Consider the following 18,918-nt stretch of genomic DNA (forward strand, 5'->3'; position numbering starts at 1 on the left):
TCTTTCTAGAGCTCAGAAAGGACACTGTATGGGGTAAAGCTATTTCAAGTTTCTCCTTTAAGTAACTGGTTTTATTGCCCTTTCCCTGTGCCACAGCAGCAGCAGAGGGGGTGAGGAAAGCTCTAGCTGCCATTGCTTGAAAAATGAAGCACTAGTTGCCTGTTTGCAAAACTGACCACATCAGTGGCAGTGGGTAAAGATGTCTGAGTGTGTGCTACCACAAATGTGTGGATATGGAGGGAAAGGGGAGTGGTGACACAGGCTCTTGGTACTGGTCATCATGAAGTGGCTGCATGGAGGCTGCCCATGTTTAAAACAGAGAGGACCCATACACCAGGCATTCAGTCCTGTGAGTCCCAGGTCTCAGCAGAAGTGTGACAGGCATGGGAGATATGGCCACAGTGCCAAAGCAAGTTGGAGGAAATCCCTCAAGTGAAAACAAAGGCTCTGTAAGTCATTTCCTCTGAGCTGAACAGAAAGACATCTGTGTTGATACAGCTATTACACAGTAATCACAATAAAACAATTCTCTTGCAAACAGCATAGACTCTGCTTGCTTTCCTCTAGACTGACTGAAATGTGAGAGATGTATTTCCACTGAACTTTACAAGATCTTTTTTTCTTTCAATGTGGTTTTGCAGTGACAGTTTCTATAGGTCAGACTGGGCTAAGAGAAGGAAAGAAGCTAAAGAAAAGAGTGTATGCACCATCTCAGTACAGACCCTGAACTCTGAAGTTCAACACAGGCACCTGAGGGGCGCAAAAAGCCACTTCAGTTAATCTGGCTGTAGGTTTGGGGCAGCAGGATGCAAGTGTTGCACATGGTTAATTACGAAGGAAGGCACTGTAACCCCGGGGGGTCACTGGGACATGAGTAGACCTGCGACGGGCATTAAAGAGGAGCAGCCTCGGGGTGCACAGCCCACTGCACAGGGATGGGGGAATGCTGTGCCCACCGGCACGTCACGGCCCAGCCCGGAGCCCTGCGAGCCCTCCTTCTCACCGTGCTTTGGTAAGAAATGCTGTAGTCAAAGCACAGGTTTTACACAATTTAAAACCAGCTGGGGACAAGAACCTAGGTTTTGGGGGAGAGTTTGTAACCTGCTGCGAGTTATGTAATTTGCCTTTTTCTTGTACTTCACGGACAGGATTCCTGGCAGCTCCCGACGGGTCTAGTGAGTGTGGGACACCCAGACAGCGGGGCCGCCCCCGCCGCTTCCTCCGCGGGGAGCCGCGCTCGGCGGGAGGAGGAGGAGGGGGAGGAGGTGCCTTCCCGGGCCGGAGCGAGGCAGTGCCGTGCCTCTCTCCCTCCTTCCCTCCCTCCTTCCGCCTCCCTCCACACCGCCGGCACCCGGACTTCTTCCGCGACGGCGGCCGGGACACGCAGGTAAGGCAGAGCCGGGGTGCCGAGCGGCGGGGCCGGCCCGCTGAGGGAGCGGGCTGGTTCCGAGCAGCGCCGCCGGGGCTGCCCCGGCTCGGGTAGCCGGAGCCGCGCCCCAGCGCGGGGACCTGTGCGGGGGTGGCGGCACACGGAGCCCCCCTGCAGCCGCCGCCGTTCCCGGGTCCCAGAGTGTGTCCCAGAGCGGAGCGGCTGCCGCCTCGGCGGACGGGTGTCACAGCAGCCGTAAGCGAGAGCAGCGACCAAAGGCGTCCTTCAAACCTCTGCTGAAGTTGCTCTAACTGTGTCATATAAGGGGTTGTGGCTCAGGCTGCCAAATCCATTTGAAAGCCAGCATTTCTGGGTATTTCCTTGTTTATGTGACTTTTTTTCTCTGCGTCTTACCTCCATGTAACCACTGTGCTTTGCTAAGACTGTTTTGTCTCAAGGCAAAAATTGCCTTCTGTATGAGTTCATTCATCCTAATATTTCCTCCTGCCTTCTGTTCCACATCGGGTTACCCTTTCTTGGCAGTGAATGCTCCTAACACAGCCTCGTGCTGGGATGCAGAGCACCTGCTGCTTGTGCAGTAGGTGATGAGACTCACATGGTGCTTTTCCACAGGCTTCCTTTCTGCAGCCCTCTAAGTTGGAACGGGTAATTATTTGAGCTGTAAACTGAGCTTTTAGTACAGGCATGGCTGTGAGCTCCCTCCTTGAAATGACAGATACTAATCTGAAGTACTTAGGGTTGTTTTATGAGTCAAATACATGAGACTGTAGCTTCTATAGATGGAAAAATTGACTGTAGTAGAAATGCAGGCAAAAAAGTGTCTTGTGAGTACTTGCTTCTGGAGCATTTGTTTTTATTTTAGGGTATGTGTTTCTGATACTCTACCTGACTGTCTCACTTGTGATAGAAGGTGAGGTTTTGTTCAGTTTCTCAGAACTCTTCAGAGACTGGAAGTTATTACTTACTGCTGTTATTTAAATGTTTAGGGTATTTTGGTCAGAAAACACGTGCTTTTCTTTCCTTCTGACACACCTGCTCAGATCATGTCAGCTGTGCAGAGGAGGTCCTTTAGGTGTCCTGCTCTTGCTTGCTGGGTACTGGTCTTGTAGGTGGGGAGGTAGCTTCTGGACAGGGAGTTACTCAAAGCCATTTAATGGATATGGTTCGTAAGGGGACTGCAGCAGGAAAGGGCCCATTTGCTATCAGACTCTCCTGATAAGCTTTTATTTATTGTGAAATGCATTTTATCGTGAAAGGATCACATTTATCTCTGCATCTAACTCATAGTGAAAGGGTGCCTTATACGTTCCTCCAAATTTCTGAATGAACATTATGATTATTTTGAACCAAATGGTTGATTTCTATGTGAGCTTGCCTGCTGAAACCACTGAAAGCAGAGCAGCATGATTATGTTTGGCACCTTTTTTGTTTTGATAAGGTAATCTCATAGGTGTGCAAATCAAAACCATACTGGCAATTACACCTCTGTCTTGAAGGAGCTCTGGTTATCAGCTGCCAGACCTGCTTTTATTAGTCCTTCAAAATTTATAGGAGTACCACCTTTTTTCTAATGTCAGTATAGAATTTTTCAAGTCTTTGAAATATTTTAAGACCACTGACTGTGAGGCAGCTTGAACTATGTCCTAAGTTAAATCACAATTTAATTCTTAGTTGTAGGCATTGTGGATTTGACATTGTAGTGTATACACTAGGCTGACTGCCTACACAATGGATAAAAAGAGAGAAAATACTAGAACAAAAAACAATATTACCTAACAAAAAATATTTTTTCATCTTACCCTGAAACAACATTGTATTCAGAAATGCTGTGATATGTGATATCTTGTAATAAAATTCAAATAACTGGGAAGTGGTCAGTTTCATAGAATTACTTAGAAGCATCAAGAAAAGTCTTCCTCCCATCAACTATAGGTGCAACCTGTTGTAGGTTTAATTCCCTCTGTGTTCTGGTAGCTTATATACTGGATACACAAGAGAAGGTGCAGAATTGTGTAAGTTTCATACAAATATTTATACCTCAAATATGCAAAACATTTTCTGTTTCTTAGACAATAGAAGTTTGTGTTGCCTGCTGTCAATTCAAAGGTCATGGAAAATAGTCATAACCCTTTGTTAACCACTGATGTCTAAGATGTTTTCTACTTTTGCTTGGTTTGACTTTTTTTTCAGTAACCTATTGCCTTTTCACTGCTGAATTTGGAACTGTTCTTTGAAAAAGGAAGATTTGTGCATACCAAAGAATCAGTTGTAGCAGTCTACAATTACTCTCCTGCAGAAATAGGAACTATAAAAACTGAAAAATATGAAAAACAGTATTCAGAGTGGAGTACAGGTTGGCATGATGAAGAAAGCTTGAAGTGGTGGACCTTTTTTATTTCTAATTACATGTGTGCTCCTGAAGGACATCTATCATGTATTTTTGTATCTGTGCTACATATAATATTTTTATTATTATATAGATGCATCTCTTTGCACAGAATTACTGATACCTTGTCTAGAAAGTGTCAGCAGTGGTTAGTCAGTTGTTGCCCTGTAGAAATTAGAGTGATGAAGTTCATGTAATGATCTGCTGATACCCATAGCTTTCTCCACTCTGGAAAATGCTAGGGGAAGATTCTCACTACACTGGCTGCATCTTCTGCTCCTTTTTGCAGAGGGATTGCTCCTTATTGCAGTCCAATTTACCCTAATTCTGCTGGCCAGGGCCTCATGCTAACACTAGGCATTAGAGGTGTTACTGGTATAATGGGACACGACTCTCCAGAAACCCGTAGAACTGAACCTGTGTTTTAACAAATGGTCAGTCAGGTCTCAAGAAACATATTTTTGTTAACGGAGCCGTTTACTTCTAGCAGCAAATCACCAGTTTGCTCTGCCAGCCCTCAGGCAGAGGGGCATTCTGCTCTCCTGCTTCTGGTCTGTTCTTCTAAGAGTATTTTCTAAAGGGAAAAACATTAGGAAAAAAAGCAGTGTGCAAGTGAGGGTAATGAGTGTTTGGGTGGACACATATGCCCTGTGTCTGGTGTGGCAGAAGAGGAACTGGGGAACTGAGCACTGCCCCGTGGCCATTACGGCACTGGCAGTTCTCAGTCATCCCCTGCCCTGGCTCAGCCACACGGGCTATGATTCAGAGTCAGGGAAAGCACCATGTGAGATAAAACCTTGGCAGACAGATATGCAGCTAGGTACCCATGTGAAGATTAATTTCATGGTGGAAGGTGCTTTGTGGTGAGTGGAAAAGGTTTTTGCATTTCCTGGGCATGGAGGTGGGATGGAGAGAGAACCATTTCTTACAAGGACTGTGGACTGGCCACTGTGTTCAGATGGGGTTGTGAAATCTCGGGAAGAATTACAGAAGTCTCCTGAGAGTAGGTCTGTCCATTATTGGCAGGGTTTAACTTTCTCAGGAAGAAGGACATCACCTAGAAATTGTCTTTGGTTTGGACAGTACCCAAACATTTAGGAGGAAAAGACACCTCTTGGTTGCATGACTGTCCTGTATTCTGGGCAGCTCAGTAAAGCTCATGTTTAGCATGATGTGGTCCTGCCTGTGTGTGGTGGGCAGGAGATAGGGTTTTCAGGAGCCTGCTGCAGAGAGAGGAGCTGCCCTGGGAGAGTCTGAGCCTGGCCAACAGCTGATGTCGAAAGCTGTTTCCCATCTGCTGAGGCCAGCAGTGGGACTCAGGTTTTGGTGATGGGAAGAAGTGTTTGGCCACGTTTGCAGTCACAGCTCCTCTGCTGAAGCAAAGCACCAGGCTTCCAACTGGGCTACTCTGTTGCAACTCTTAAGGTAAAAATCCTATGCAGCATTAAACAAATGCAGGAAAAAACAAATGAAAAACAAGTTTTGTGTGCTGAGGCATGTGGGCCCTGAGCAAGGGCTTTCTTGGCACTCCTGCTTTTTCTCATTTCCATTTCTCTTAGCAGATATGTGAATGGGTACCGCTTTGCCACATATAGGGTATAACATCATGTAGGCTCAAGTAGGTCACAGCTGAATTTCCTGTGAGGAGGGGTTTTATTCAGCCTTGTGTCTATTACAAGCTGTGATCTGATTAACTTGTCAGATCTAGGCCTTGCTTTCAGTTGACTGTGGGGCAGAAAAGCATGGCTTTGGGTAGCGAAGGAAGCGGATTCTTCCTTCTGAAGGAGGGTCTGGGCAGGACACTGGGACCCTGCCCTTCCAGGGAATGTGCATTGTACACTAGACTGGGGCAAGAACTCCTGACCATTTATGTTTATGAAACAAAAAAGGCTCTCTTGGTTGTTTTTGGGTTTTTTTCTGCTCCACAGGATAGCCATATAACTCACCATCAGAGGCAGATGATATCTGCCCTTTCATTTTAGCTGAACATTGTAAATCTGTCCTAGGCAGCCCTGTGAACAAATCTTGTCAGATTTGCTGTGCTAGCTTACAGGGTAGGTGAGATAATTATATTATGTATATTAATATATTCAAGGTTGCTACTTGTCTTTTGAATTACAGGATGTCCTATATCACAGGGCAAGCTCCATATCCTGGAAGAAGAAATAACTGTGTGTTTTCCCTGCCTCCCTGCCCCTATTCTGAGCATCTCTTCTCAGCTGAAGTTGCAGACCACATCAATTCCCAGTGCCGTGGCAGGAGGAAAAGAGTAGGAGCTCTCCCACCTTGAATTGTGTGACCTAGTTCAAGGGATGTGCAAAATGAGTTGAGCTGAATGGGCCTTTTTCTGTCCCATGGGAGATCCCCTAAACTGGTGATCTTAATTATACTTTGGGATCTTTTGAAATTAAAATTTCTTCCTAATCTGTATCTAGAAAAGATGCTTAAAATAATATTTTTTAAACATGAAGAGATCTAACACTCCAGTATTAAGAGTGGCTAGTTCAAAACAGATATTGCAACATGAATTCAGCTTGCTTACACATAATCTGTTATATGTTTAGTTATGTAGCTACATGTGGTTTTGGTGTTTCATTCAGACCATGGCTGGCTGGACTGTTTCAGTTTGCTTTGTTGCAGTCAGCCATGAGGATCATCTCCTCCTCAAAGCTGCAGGCTGGCAATCAATCATCCTCTGTGGTCCCTGAATATAGCAGGTTGTGTTGTTGGAAGGAGACATATTTACAGCTCCAGTGTATCAGATGAGCTGTGAGGGTCTGCTTTGTCAGCAGGGAGTTTGGGAGAATGGCACAGTGAAAGACTGTGGAGTGTGAGAAGAGGGCCATCGTTCTGTGTCATGGGCTGCAGGCAGCCTCTTTGCCACCACAGCAGCTTTCTCTTCCCACCAAGGCACTCTCTCCAACCATGAAGGGGATTACAGCTTTCTGATGATAAAAATAAAAGTCATAGGCAAGCAGCAAAATTCCTTCAATTTGGTTTAGTTACTTTTCTGGATCTCTTAACCTGAAGCTGACTCTGGAAGTCAGTGTGATCCAGGAACTCCCCATGAAAAGCTGAGACCTAACCATAAAGGACTGTCTTATCTTACCTTTGCAGTACCTTAATTTCTTGTAATTTTGACCTCAGTGAGACTGGATTTTGGCTGCCCAGGTTCTGATATGTGATTGATTCTCTAATATCCTTGCGTCTCACCATAGATGAGCAGAGTGGAGTAAGATACCATCAAGCATTAATGACTGCTCTGCATGATGTCTCAAAGAGTTTGAGCTGAATGCTGTTCCTTAAGACCATAAATGTTTTGTGACACCTGACAAGTGCTCTCCTTTCCTGTTTAACTTGCAAACCTCAACATCTGAGATCTGACCTCAAGGACAGCAGAGATAACAAGCTGCTTTGGTAAAGATGCTCACTACCTTGCATTAGCCAGAGGAAACAGAAAACAGGAGACCATAGCTCTTCATTTGTTGTGTTTATGTTCAGATTCAGTGAGAAACTTTTCCCCTGAATTAGTACTTATGAGTGAAGCTGAAGTCCTTTGGTATTCCTTGTTGCTTAGGATGCACTGTATGTGAAGAAGAAATTCTTAAAGATTGCAGCCTGGTTTTTCAGTCTTGTATGGGGAGACTTTATTAGCAAGTGGCTGAAATGCAGGAAAAGCAAGGATTTCTTTCACCACTTCCTGTGGGTAGACAGGTGTGCAGTCATCCCCAGGAAAGCGGGTGTACATCATGCAAAGCAGTTTCTTGGGAAGACAAATTCCATAACTCCAAATGTCTCCCCTTCCTCCTTCTTCCCCTCCTTCATATCCTGAGGTGATGTCACATGGTCTGGAATATCCCTTTGGTCAGTTTGGGCCACCTGTCCCAGCTGTCTTCTCCTAATTTCCTGTGCACCCCCAGTCTCCTTGCCAGCATGGCAGTACAAAAAGCAGAAAATGTCCTGGCTCTGTGCAAACACTGCCCTGCAATAAGAAAGCCATCTCTGTATTATCAACACTGTGATCAACGCAGTTTCAAAACACAGCCCCTTATTAGCCACTGTGAAGAAAGTTAACTCTACCCCAGCCAAAATAAGCACACCTATCTAACATAACAGTGTAAGAGAGTCTGGAATCACAAGATAAGCACACTGACCTTGCCAAAGCCACTGCTTTGCCACGCATGGGAACAGTAGTACAACATCTCCGCTGAAATGTAAATCATTGCTCATTTTCTGTTCGATCTCTTGTGCTTGTTTTGTAGTGGAAGGGATGAATCCTGGTGAAAACAACACGGGAAAACTTGACAAATGAGAACTTGGACATTTTCTGTTCCTCACTCAGTGCTTTGGGTTTTTCCTGCACAGAAGGCAGTTCTGACCTGTAACTTTAGATAAGTTGTTCAGATATAGATAGATGTTGTTTTTTCACACCTACTGAGCCCTGAGACTATTCAGTTGCTCAGTAGGTGTGAAAAAGAAACATTTATCAAGTGACCTTATAATACTACCTCAAAATAAAGACTTTGAAGGTAAATATATCGGTTAGTCGACATGTAGATGGGGCCAGTAGTTCATCATCTGAGTCAACTTCACAGCTTTGTCCTCAGCAGTTCTCACATTTCTTGAAGTATTTCTTACTGTGTAGCTTCCACAGAGTCTAGCAGATGGAGAGCAAGTAGTTCTTAGGTAGGTGGAGAACAAGGAGTTGTTTAGAGTAAAAAAGGTCTTGGAGTGTTTGGAAAGAGAAATAACTGAGGAAGTATTAGTCATTCCCTGTGCATAAAGACAGTTATAATTTGTATGTATTTCAGTTAGACCATGTCAAGAGTGTCTTGAATACTGAAACAAATTGAGCTAATTTTGGTCTAATATATCATGTGCTTACCTGAGATTGTATAACATTTGTGAAGAAAAGTTCAGCTTGTGAAGAAAGTAAATTGAGTTGACTCCTTTATGGTATTTGAAAAGAAGGATACCCTCAGGCACTGCTGACCTCTTTTATTTTTTCATTTTTTCATTTTTTCTTTCTCATAGATTTGATTTGTTTTTCTCATATTTGTAGTTTTGTGTACAATAGCAATTGTCCTCCTACTTGATAGTGAGCTTTAGGATTCTTTACCAGAGTTAGGTTCAACCTCTGATTTAATAGACCTTTTATTTTTCCAGCCCTCTAAATCTTCAGCTTCCTGGAGAAGTAGGAAAATCTTTTGCACAAGCATCACCCATTTCCTTTGCCAATCTCATCTTTGCCTGTTTCTTTAGTAAGTGGGTGTTACCATTTCTCTTCCTTTCTTATCAGTAGGGATACAGAGTGCTGAGGCAGCACTCTGCTTTACTAAATGTCCAGCCAGTGGGGCAGTGGTGGAGTAGCCTTGATCTCTGTAGAAGTGAAGCATACAGACTCTGCTCTTTAGGAGCTTCTGCTCCTCCAAATCAATGCCATGCCAGTTTGGAGTTAGTTCTTCCATGTCCCTCTCTAATCTTACTTCGAAAACACTTGCCAGAATAAAGTGGATTGTTTCCTTTCAAAGGTACATAAATGTGTAAAAGGGATCAGTACACTGCATGCCTCTTCCCAGTTCCCTCCTCCCTTTCTCTTCTTTATCTTTTGCATTTTCTCTGTCAGGTGAGGGTCAGTTATATTTGTGCAGGTAAACCAAGTCAATATTCTTCACCAGACCTTTGTGCTGCAAAAGTGAATTAAGAAAATCTCTTTATGCTCCTGCCTCATCTTGCACAGCTACAGTCAAACTTCTTGCAGCATCCTCAAGTCCTGGTGATGGCACCATAAAGGGCAAAACCTGCTGGATGACAACAGAAAATTGTTTGCCATTTTCACTCTGCTTTATACATGGTATTTAGAATAAAAATAAACCTGAGCTATGAAGTCTGGACCTGGGAAAATCTACTGTCTCCCTTTCAAGGGTTAATATCAAATACTGAAGTTTCAGAGTCTTTTTTTTTGTGCCTTGCTTTTCCCATGCTCCAAACTAATTTTCAGCTTTATTGTCTTGCAGCAGAGAACATTACAAATGATAGAGGTTTTCGATCTGAATAAAATGAAGGCAAAATAGTCAATGCAGGTTTATAAATACTGCAAAGTTTTTGTGTGAGAGAAATAAGAAAACTACAAGTGCTCAGCTCTAGAGGAATGAATGAACATATAAGAAGTTGTTGAGGATAGTGAAAATTAATTAATCCATCTTTTGTATGGTATCCCATAGTGTTGCTAACTCAAACTTAGTACTAAATAATTTCAAGTAAAAAATGCCCATGTCAACATATTTTCTTCATCATGAATGCTGATAATGTAATTTTTGTTTCATAAATTTCCCGAATCATTTAGTTGTGAAGAAGGTGTCCTCTAAAGCTGTGAAAAGATAATTCAGTAATTGGAGTGTACTGCTTGCAGGAAATCCTGGTAGGGAGTAATAGCTGAGTTTATAAATGATTTGGAGATGTGTACATGTCATTCTACTGAATCATCATTATAAGGGGAAAATAAACCCTTTTGGTGCTCTTACCATTTTTCCTGAGCTGTTCCATGCACTTGGGCTCCACTTCTGTTTTGTGATGGTTGGTGAGCTGATGCTCCAGTTTGGTGTGATAAACCACCTCAATGCCAACTGGCCCTAGGAGGGACCGTCACTTGTCATTGTTTTCTTTGCTTACCCCAACTACCTAAGTTAGAATGCTAAAAGGAAACAAATTCTGTGTTTTGCAAAATGTAGTGTGCCTGTTTCCAAGAAATTTTGGAACACTGGTTCTGATTGTTACAAAGTGCTCCTTCTGTGTATGTACATGAGTACCTTTCAGCTGAATAAAGGATATTTTGCAACATCACCTGATCTCAGAATCTCCAGTCAGAGTTGTTACAGAATTACCCTTAGTGTGTTTACTTTTAAACCTAAATTTCATACAGGCAAATATGAGTTTTATTTTTGCAGGGATTGATTATATATAAAAGTAACCATTTATTGCTTGGCTGATTTTCAAAGAGAAATGAAGCTTTTGCAAACCTTTGGCTATAATTTTTAAATCTGTTAGAAAGTAGTCCCCCCAAATTACATTTCTCATAGTCAAAAAAAATCCAAACTTGCATATGATAGAAGTGGTTTCAGACAGCCTGCTGTTTAAAAAAAAAAAAAAAAAAGGAAAAAAAATAAATTAAATATTTCTAAATATTTTTTACTTCTCCTTTTTCTGGATATGAATGATACATTTTGCATATTATTGGAGTATTTTCCCCTGAGCTTGAATTCTAAAATTATGACAGATTTTTGCTAAAATATATTTCTTTTGTATTTGCATTTCTCTGAAATTTACCTTTTGAACAGGGATTTTTTTTGGAGTTTGAATTTGCAACCTTAGATGTGGGGCAAAAAGGCAATACAAGAGTATATTTTGCAATCATTGCTTACACTGAGTAGTAATTATTCAAATAAGTCTGTGCTGGATACTTATGTAAATAACTGTTCACATGTAACTCAGTTCATAGTTTCATGATAAAGCAACAGAAGCTCCAGCATTAAAAACAGGGTAAGGAGTTCTCCTTTTCTTGTTCCTTCTGCACTGTTCCTGCTCTCTACCCAGGGGAACACTGTGCTGCCTGTTCACTTGCCCCACTGCAGACATTTGCAGGGACACAATATGAGCTTGATTAATTGAATTAATTGAAATGAAGGAGGAAAAATATTCCAAAACTAACAGATTTAAGGAAGGATTACAAGGTACCACTTTGGTTTTTAAAATGGACATTTTGATTGATACTTTCAAAAATTGAAGTAGTGAATATTCTATATATATTTATTTTTTTTTAATCTACTGCCCTAGAAGGTACATTTTCAGTGTTAAATATCCAGATCTGGAGTTGACATGGGTTTGGATTGATGTGTCCCAAATCTGAAAAAGAGCAGTTGTGCACAATGTGTGAAATACAAGTCAGAAAGCTGAGGATGATGATTTGTGAGAGGAATCGTCTGTCTTGGTTGCCCATCAGCTTAGCATGACTTTGCACTGAAGGATGCAAATTCCTCAGAAAACTCAGAAAACAGTTCCACCTTGCTTTTATTTTTCTTTTCAGCCACAAATATTTCCTCCTGATGCTCCTTTTGTATTGTTGTGAAAAGCGTGCTTATCAGAATGCTTTCTTGTGAGCCCCTCCATGACTATGTGTGGTGCAAAGATTTGTCCCTTAAAAAGTGACAATTGTTACATTTGGGTGAGAGAAACAGTGCTCAGACTGGATGCACTTTCTCCTTTCTGCTCGCTAGAACCTGCATTGGGAGTTTCATACATTTATTCATCTTTTTGAATGTTATAGATGCTTACAGTCCACTAGGCTTTCGGTGACTAATTGTTTCAATAAACAAACACAATCTGGAAGCTGGGAGTGGGAACCAGAAGATATGTGGGGTGGGTTGTGTTGCAACACCTGAGCTTGCCACATTGCTTAGTGGCTCTGTTTTCCCCAGTGATGAAAACTGGGAAAGGTGGCATGCATAAGAAGCTACAAGTGAGAATGTACTTTGTGCATTTGGACCAATATTGACTTAGAAGGCTTATCTGAGCAGTTGTTTTCATTTGTTTTGAGGAAGATGTATGGTGACTTCATGGCTGTACAGATTAATACTTGTATGATGTGAAGATGGGAAACAAACTGATGCTGATATTTTGATACTTAAAGTTAAGAATATTTTCCTGCCTTGAGAAAAGCTGAGAATCTCTAACTCTTTCTGATTTCTGCCATAATTCTGAGCCTTCAGCATCTCTGCAAATTAGATCATCTTTGTTATCGTGTAACTGAGGTTGGCAGGGAACAGGGCAACTCCTTGGCATCAGTTATATTGTGAAAAGTTTATATTGGGTGTCAGCCCGAAACTCCCACGGCTGTTTATAACAAGATAACAATGTGTCATGCAAACAGCTTCATGCTCTGAGGGATGGTCTGGGAACAAAGGAGTATTTAGGGGGAAGTGAGGGCAGGGAAAATGTGCAGAAAAAGTCTAAAACTGTACTGAAGAAAGTAGTGATACATGGGTTTGGTAAGAGGTAAGTGTGGCTGTTACAGGGGCTTCTTAATGGATTATTGCTATTCTGAAAAAGAACTTTCAGAATAATAGGTGAGGGTTCAGTTATCCTGAGCCTTATTTATTGAAATAGAAATGTATCTAGAGCCATTGACTTGGAAATAACCCCAAATAAAACAGGTTTCTGTGACCAAATGCAGATCCAAATGCTGATCTTGTGACCTGGGAAACTGGTTCTAATCTGCTGAAATCTTCATAGCAGAGATAATTCAGTGTAGCAACCAAGTGCAGACATTTACTTATGTTTTTATTTTTTAACCCCAATTTTGTAAAAAAGTTTTTTTTTAAATTCTTGTATCATGTTAATATAACCTGGTAGAGAAATGAAATATATTAGCATTATCAGGACTGAGATTTGAAATCATAGTTAACTTTGAATCCTTCTTGCACTCTCTAATGCAGCACTCTGGGGATCTCTGAGTTCACAGTTTAGAAGATGGATAATAATTATGTTTTTCTTAAGTACAAGCAGAGAATTTTTATTATTGAGAACAGTAGAATTGTTTTGGGTGGGATGGGAACCCTTGAAGTTTTCTGTGCATTAAGCTGGTCTGAAAGCACTGGCTTTTAATTTTTTGGACAATGTTGTCGCTGCCCGCTCGGCCCCTTTTTGCCTCGGCTAGCTGTGGCCGATGTCAGCGGCAGGAGTGGGGAACCAGGCAAGCACTGCGAGGCTCAACCTGGAACCTCCAGAGCTCCTCTGCGCTCTGGCGTCGTGGCTCGCAGGGCGACACAGGTTGTGACGAAGGGAGAAAGAGTACTCAGGCTCTCCCTATTTCCCAGGAACAAGTTTATTCCAACAGGTGCAGGGCTGGGATCACAGGGGAGAGGTCTGAGCCGAGACCCTGGGCACCCCCATGCGCCAGGTTTTTAAGGACCGTGGGCGGCTCGTATGGTGACCAATGGGACAACAGCCACGGAGGGGTTAAGGGTGGGGATTACAATATGCAGGACCAATGGTAGGGACCCGGGGGGGGGAAAAGCAACTGTACAATCAATAGGGCGTCGAGGAAGGGATGATAGGCAAGGAAAGAACTGGAACAAAAGGTGGGGGTTCACATAGATTGACAGGGCTTAGGGGCAGGATTAGGGTGATGGATGGGGAACAATCTGGAAAAATGGGAAGGGTTTACCATGATGGGCACCTGGGGACAAACCATTCTTTATGACCGGGGAGCAACTGGGGTAAACCACCTCTGAACTTAATAAAACCAAGCAATATGGGCGGCAACACAATGTTTGTATTTTCAGTTTATGGTAGCATTCTTCCTTCTGCAATTAACTTGAGGATTGACAAATTATTTTTAGAAGGGCAATAAATCAGAATTGGTCAGCTTTTGTAGTTAAATAACAAATCCAAGACAATTCCTGATTGAAAAAGATCTGCCTTCTTCCCAGAATGCAATATGTATATGTGTATGCATTTCAGAAGAAGAGAAATAACAAAAAGAGATTATCCAAAATAATCACCATTTGCAGTCCAATCATCATCTTTTACTTATGCATCCTAGCCTGGCTTTATTTTGTAGTTCGATTTAAACCTCTGAATATTTTTTTTTTTAGCATATGAAGATGTATTCCTAGGAAGGAAAAGAATATTTTAAAACTGTTAGCAGCTACTTCAGGCTGTTGAGATAGGCACAGTATAGGATATGTGAGCTCAGCTGGACAAACCAGGGTGTGAAAAGTAGTATCAAGACTAGACTGGAAGGCAAAGGGTGTCATTTTATATATTGGGACAGCATAGGGTCAGGTTATGGGTTAATTGCTCACAAAATGAGACACATTAAAGTGAGTTTGTTTACATTTGATTTTGTTAAAAATTAAATAGTGTAAGGCAATATTGTGAGGAGGTTTGTGGTTTTTCAAGATTCTCTGCCACAATTCTGTGAAATGTACTGTTTTGTCCATACTGAAGCTATGTTGCCTGCAGATAAAAATGTACATGCCATTTCCCCAGTGAACTCTGAAGTACTCTAATAGGTGCATAAAGTAAGCCCTGTGAAAAATGAATTTTTTTTTTTTTTTGCTTTACTCTAGGGTTTTGGTTTGGGTTATCCCCCTGCCCCCTCCACACAGTGGAGAGACAGTTCACAGTCACTGGTGCTTCAGCAGATGCTGTTGTTCCTTCTTCAAGCCATGGCTTCAGCTCCAGCCATGCTTCTTTAGCCTGAGTTGCTCTCTAGTGTCTGCAACTTCCCCTGGCTTTGGAGCACAGCTCAGGCAGGGAGGGCCCAAGTGCTGCCATGGGCAGGGCTGGCAGAAAGTGAGCAGAGGAAAAAGGAGTGGGGAGAAAGATTTCTGGAACAGCTTCTCCACAAGCTCTCCCACACCTTACATTCCTGCCTCTGTGCCACTTCATTTAATGAGTCTGTGCAGGCAGCTGCCTGTGCTGCATGATGAAATGTCTGGTTGGATCCCTTCCCTAACCTGCTTCCCAGCCTGGCAGGAGGAACGCCTGCACCTGCAGAAGTCAGGCTGGCATAACAGGACAGTGGTGAGTTGATGAGGGAGGAGGTCAGCTGTGTTTAAGCTGGCATCATTGCAAAGAACAGAGAGATTGCCTGACTATGTCTCTGGCAGGACCCTGGAGCCAAATTTGCAAACAAAGTAGCTGTGGATGCATTGATTTTTATGTACGGCTAAATTTGTTCTACAGCTATCAGCCATGGTGTAGAACTTAAAGCAGCTTGACATTTGAGTGACCAAAACCACCTGAATTCAAGTGCTGAATTTTGATGGTCAACATTAAGTCTTTCTAAACAGAAGTTCAAAGGCATATGCTTAGCAGTTTTTGAAAAATAAGCTTGAGTTCTTTGTTCTCGAACTGACATCCTCTAAACAACCATTTGTGTCTGAAAATGTTCATTAATAAAATTGGGGTAAATTTTCAAAATTACTTTTACTGATCCATCTTAGGTACAAAGGGTTGTAGTAAATGGCATTATATCAGGCTGATGACTGGTCACTAGTGGAGTTCTCCAGGGCTTCATTTTAGGCCCAGCACTCTTCAACATCCTCATAAACAACTTGAATGCAGGATCAAAAGAATACTAAATGAATTTGCAAGAAATACTAAATTGGGAGGAGCTATTGACTGCCTCAAGGGCAAAAAGAGGCCCTGCAGAGAGCCCTTGACAAATTAGAGAGATGGGAAATCACCAACCGTACAAGGCACGTTTAACAAGGGCACGTTCTGGATTCTGCACCTGGGATGGGGGAACCTTGGCTGTGTGTATAGACTGGGAATGAGATGCTGGAAAGCAGTGCCACAGGAAGGGACCTGGGAGTTCTGGTCAATGTTAAGCTGAACATGAGGCAGCAGTGCCCTGGCAGCCAGGAGGGCCAGCCCTGTCCTGGGGGGCATCAGGCCCAGCATGGCCAGCCGGGCAAGGGAGGGGATTGTCCTGCTCTGCTCTGACCTGGGGCAGCCTCATCTTGAATATTGTGTGCAGTTTTGGGTGCCACAGTGTAAGAAAGACATTAAACTATTGGGGGGCATCCAAAGGAGGGCAACAAGGAGGCGAATCCATATGAAGAATGTTTGAGGACACTTGGTCTGTTCAGTCTGGAGGAGACCGAGGGGAGACTTGACTGCAGTTGCAACTTTCTTGAGAGGGGAGGAGAAGGGACAGATGTTGATCTTTTCTCTCTTGTGACCAGTGACACGTCCCAAAGGAACAGCCTGAAGTTGTGTCAGGAGAGGTTTAGATTGGATATTAGAAAAAGGTTCTTCACTTGGGCACTGGAACAGGCTCCACAGGGGAATAGTCACAGCACCAAGCCTGACAGTTCAAGGAGAATTTGGACAATGCTGTCAGAAAAAATGGTGTGATGACTGGGGCTGTGCTTTTCTGGGCCAGCAGTTTGACTTTCACGATCCTTATAGGTCTCTTTCATGCAGGATATTCTATGATTCTGTGATCTTCAATTTTATATATAGAACTCTTTTGCAAATTACATTTATACATGCACAGATCTTAGCAATTCAAATTTCTATACAGGTTAGAAACTTCTACACAGGTTTGCAGTGAAGAGTAGTTGTACTGGTGTTTGCCTGGAGCACATTGCAGACTTCTCACCCATATTCTCTGTGGAGTAAGGCTGCAGTGTACCTTATTTCATCCCAGTCACGTACGGCTTTTGGCTTCCTGGGAATGTGCCAGTGCAGCCCTCAGCTGAGCAAATCCTGAACTTTTTAGTCTAATAATTAACTTCTGTAAACTTCCAAGTGAGCTCCAGCTTTCTTTATATTCAGACAGTTTAAGTAGAAGCTCTTTTTGTGACAGAAATCTCCAATTCTGTGGTCCTCCAAAGATCTGGTAATGTTTTATTGCTTATCTTCACAGGAACTGATGTTCAATGGCTAGAAGAGAGCTGACAAGTGGCTGAAATGAATATGACTACTATCCTACAAGAGATTTTGATTAAAAGATCCCAGCAGAAGAAGAGGACTTCTCCCTTAAACTACAAAGAAAGGCTTTTTGTACTTACAAAGTCTATGCTAACATACTACGAAGGTCGAGCGGAGGTAGGAGACAAAGATTAATACTACAGATTTCCTTTATTCCTTTTTGCTTTTGTATGATACTGGCTTTTTTTCCTGCTGTGTGTCATGCTATCAAGAGCTGATCGGGGAAATAGTCATTAGTGGCCATGAATGTGAGCTGGCATTTCTCTTATTTGTACTGCAGGTATGGAGATAACTTAACTTGTAGTCAAGGTGAATTTGTTCTCAATCAGAGCAATAGTGCATAGCCAGGATGGCAGAAATTACATAAAACAGTGTTTAGAGGTGGTCATCAAAGCTGATTTTTTTCTCTTTCCAGAGAGATGAAAGATCACTGCTGTGATGAATTGAGGAAAAGGTTGAAAAATTTACAATTGCAGTTTCTTGTAGCCATGTATACTGTGGGGGCCATTACATTCACATCTGGCCATTAACTGCATTTGAACAGGAGAAAGAGCATTTGATAGGAGCAGTGTATTGCAGACCAAGTTCTGCAGACATGAGATCCATTACAGTGGATCATACAACCTGGTGATTGAAATGAAACTGAAAGCAGTTTATCTTTGACCATACAACCAGTTCATCCTGGTAACCACTTTCTGTGTAAATTCAATTTCTCAGGAAGTCATTAGTCTAAACTGCAAATTCTCAGGCCAGCATTTTTTCAAATGAGCTCCAGACTCAGTTTCATCAAGGTCACCTGCCCCCAGAGTGCCCTGTCATATCCTCTGTGCTGGAGGTGAGATTTTGCACTAAAGTGAGGCTACTTTCCACGTTTGTCTCATTGGAACATGTTGTATGCCTTGGGAAGCCATTTAAGAAATAAATCTTACTGGAGGGAACCCTGAAACCTCTTGCGTTGGCTGTCTTATCTCTGATAAAAGAAGAGGGTACAGGAGAGCTAAGGCTTGTTAAGCGTGTTTCTCTGCCAGACCTTATGATTGCACCAGAACTGAGCTCACTTACCATGCTACAAGATGCTCACAGCAGTCTGTTCTCTGAAAGTGGCTTGGACACAGTCAAGGATTAAGAACAAAATCACAGACTGAGGTTGGAGGGAGCTTCTGGAGGCCATCTGATCCAAGCTCCCTGCTCAAGAGAAGCCACACAGAGCAGGTTGCCCAGAACCAGCTGGCTGTTGAATACTTCTGTCCAGTTGGTTGTTGAGTATCTTCATGGATGAGTCTTCACAGCCTTGCTCGGCAACCTGTGCTAGGGCACAGTCACCCTCACAGGAAAAAAGACCAGCATCGTTCCCTGATGTTCAGATGGAGCCTTTTGCCTTTCAGTTTGTGCCCACTGCCTCTGGCCCTGTCACTGGACGCTGCTAGCAATAATCCGTCTCTGTCCTCTTTCCACACTCCTTTCAGGCATTTTATGTCCCCATTTTATGATGGCAGAGTGAATCAGTCACTCCTATTTTGGTGACTCTGTCCTCCTTCCAGAGAACAAAGAGGCGGGGGCTAAGAAGCCCTCTGAAATATGTCTTACATGCTTATTCCATGTCAGGTTACATTCAGATCAAATAGAAATGTGACAAACA

At 42.7% G+C, this 18,918-nt stretch overlaps 1 protein-coding gene across 2 annotated transcripts in view; it reads left to right on the forward strand.

Annotated features, from left to right (window-relative positions):
- The first annotated feature begins 895 nt into the window (after positions 1-895).
- Positions 896-18,918, forward strand: part of TEC (tec protein tyrosine kinase) — a 45,707-nt gene continuing 27,684 nt past the window's right edge. The window contains exons 1-3 of one of the 2 annotated variants that reach the window (XM_058838930.1): positions 896-1,012; positions 1,149-1,387; positions 17,215-17,396. In XM_058838930.1, coding sequence (XP_058694913.1) covers positions 17,259-17,396 — 138 coding nt within the window. In that variant the 5' untranslated portion in view covers positions 896-1,012; positions 1,149-1,387; positions 17,215-17,258. Of the gene's footprint in view, positions 1,013-1,148; positions 1,388-17,113; positions 17,397-18,918 lie in introns of those variants that run through there. The other variant, XM_058838929.1, reaches the window with a different exon arrangement.

The sequence above is a fragment of the Poecile atricapillus genome, chromosome 4 (assembly GCF_030490865.1).
Source record: "Poecile atricapillus isolate bPoeAtr1 chromosome 4, bPoeAtr1.hap1, whole genome shotgun sequence".
Taxonomy (NCBI): domain Eukaryota; kingdom Metazoa; phylum Chordata; class Aves; order Passeriformes; family Paridae; genus Poecile; species Poecile atricapillus.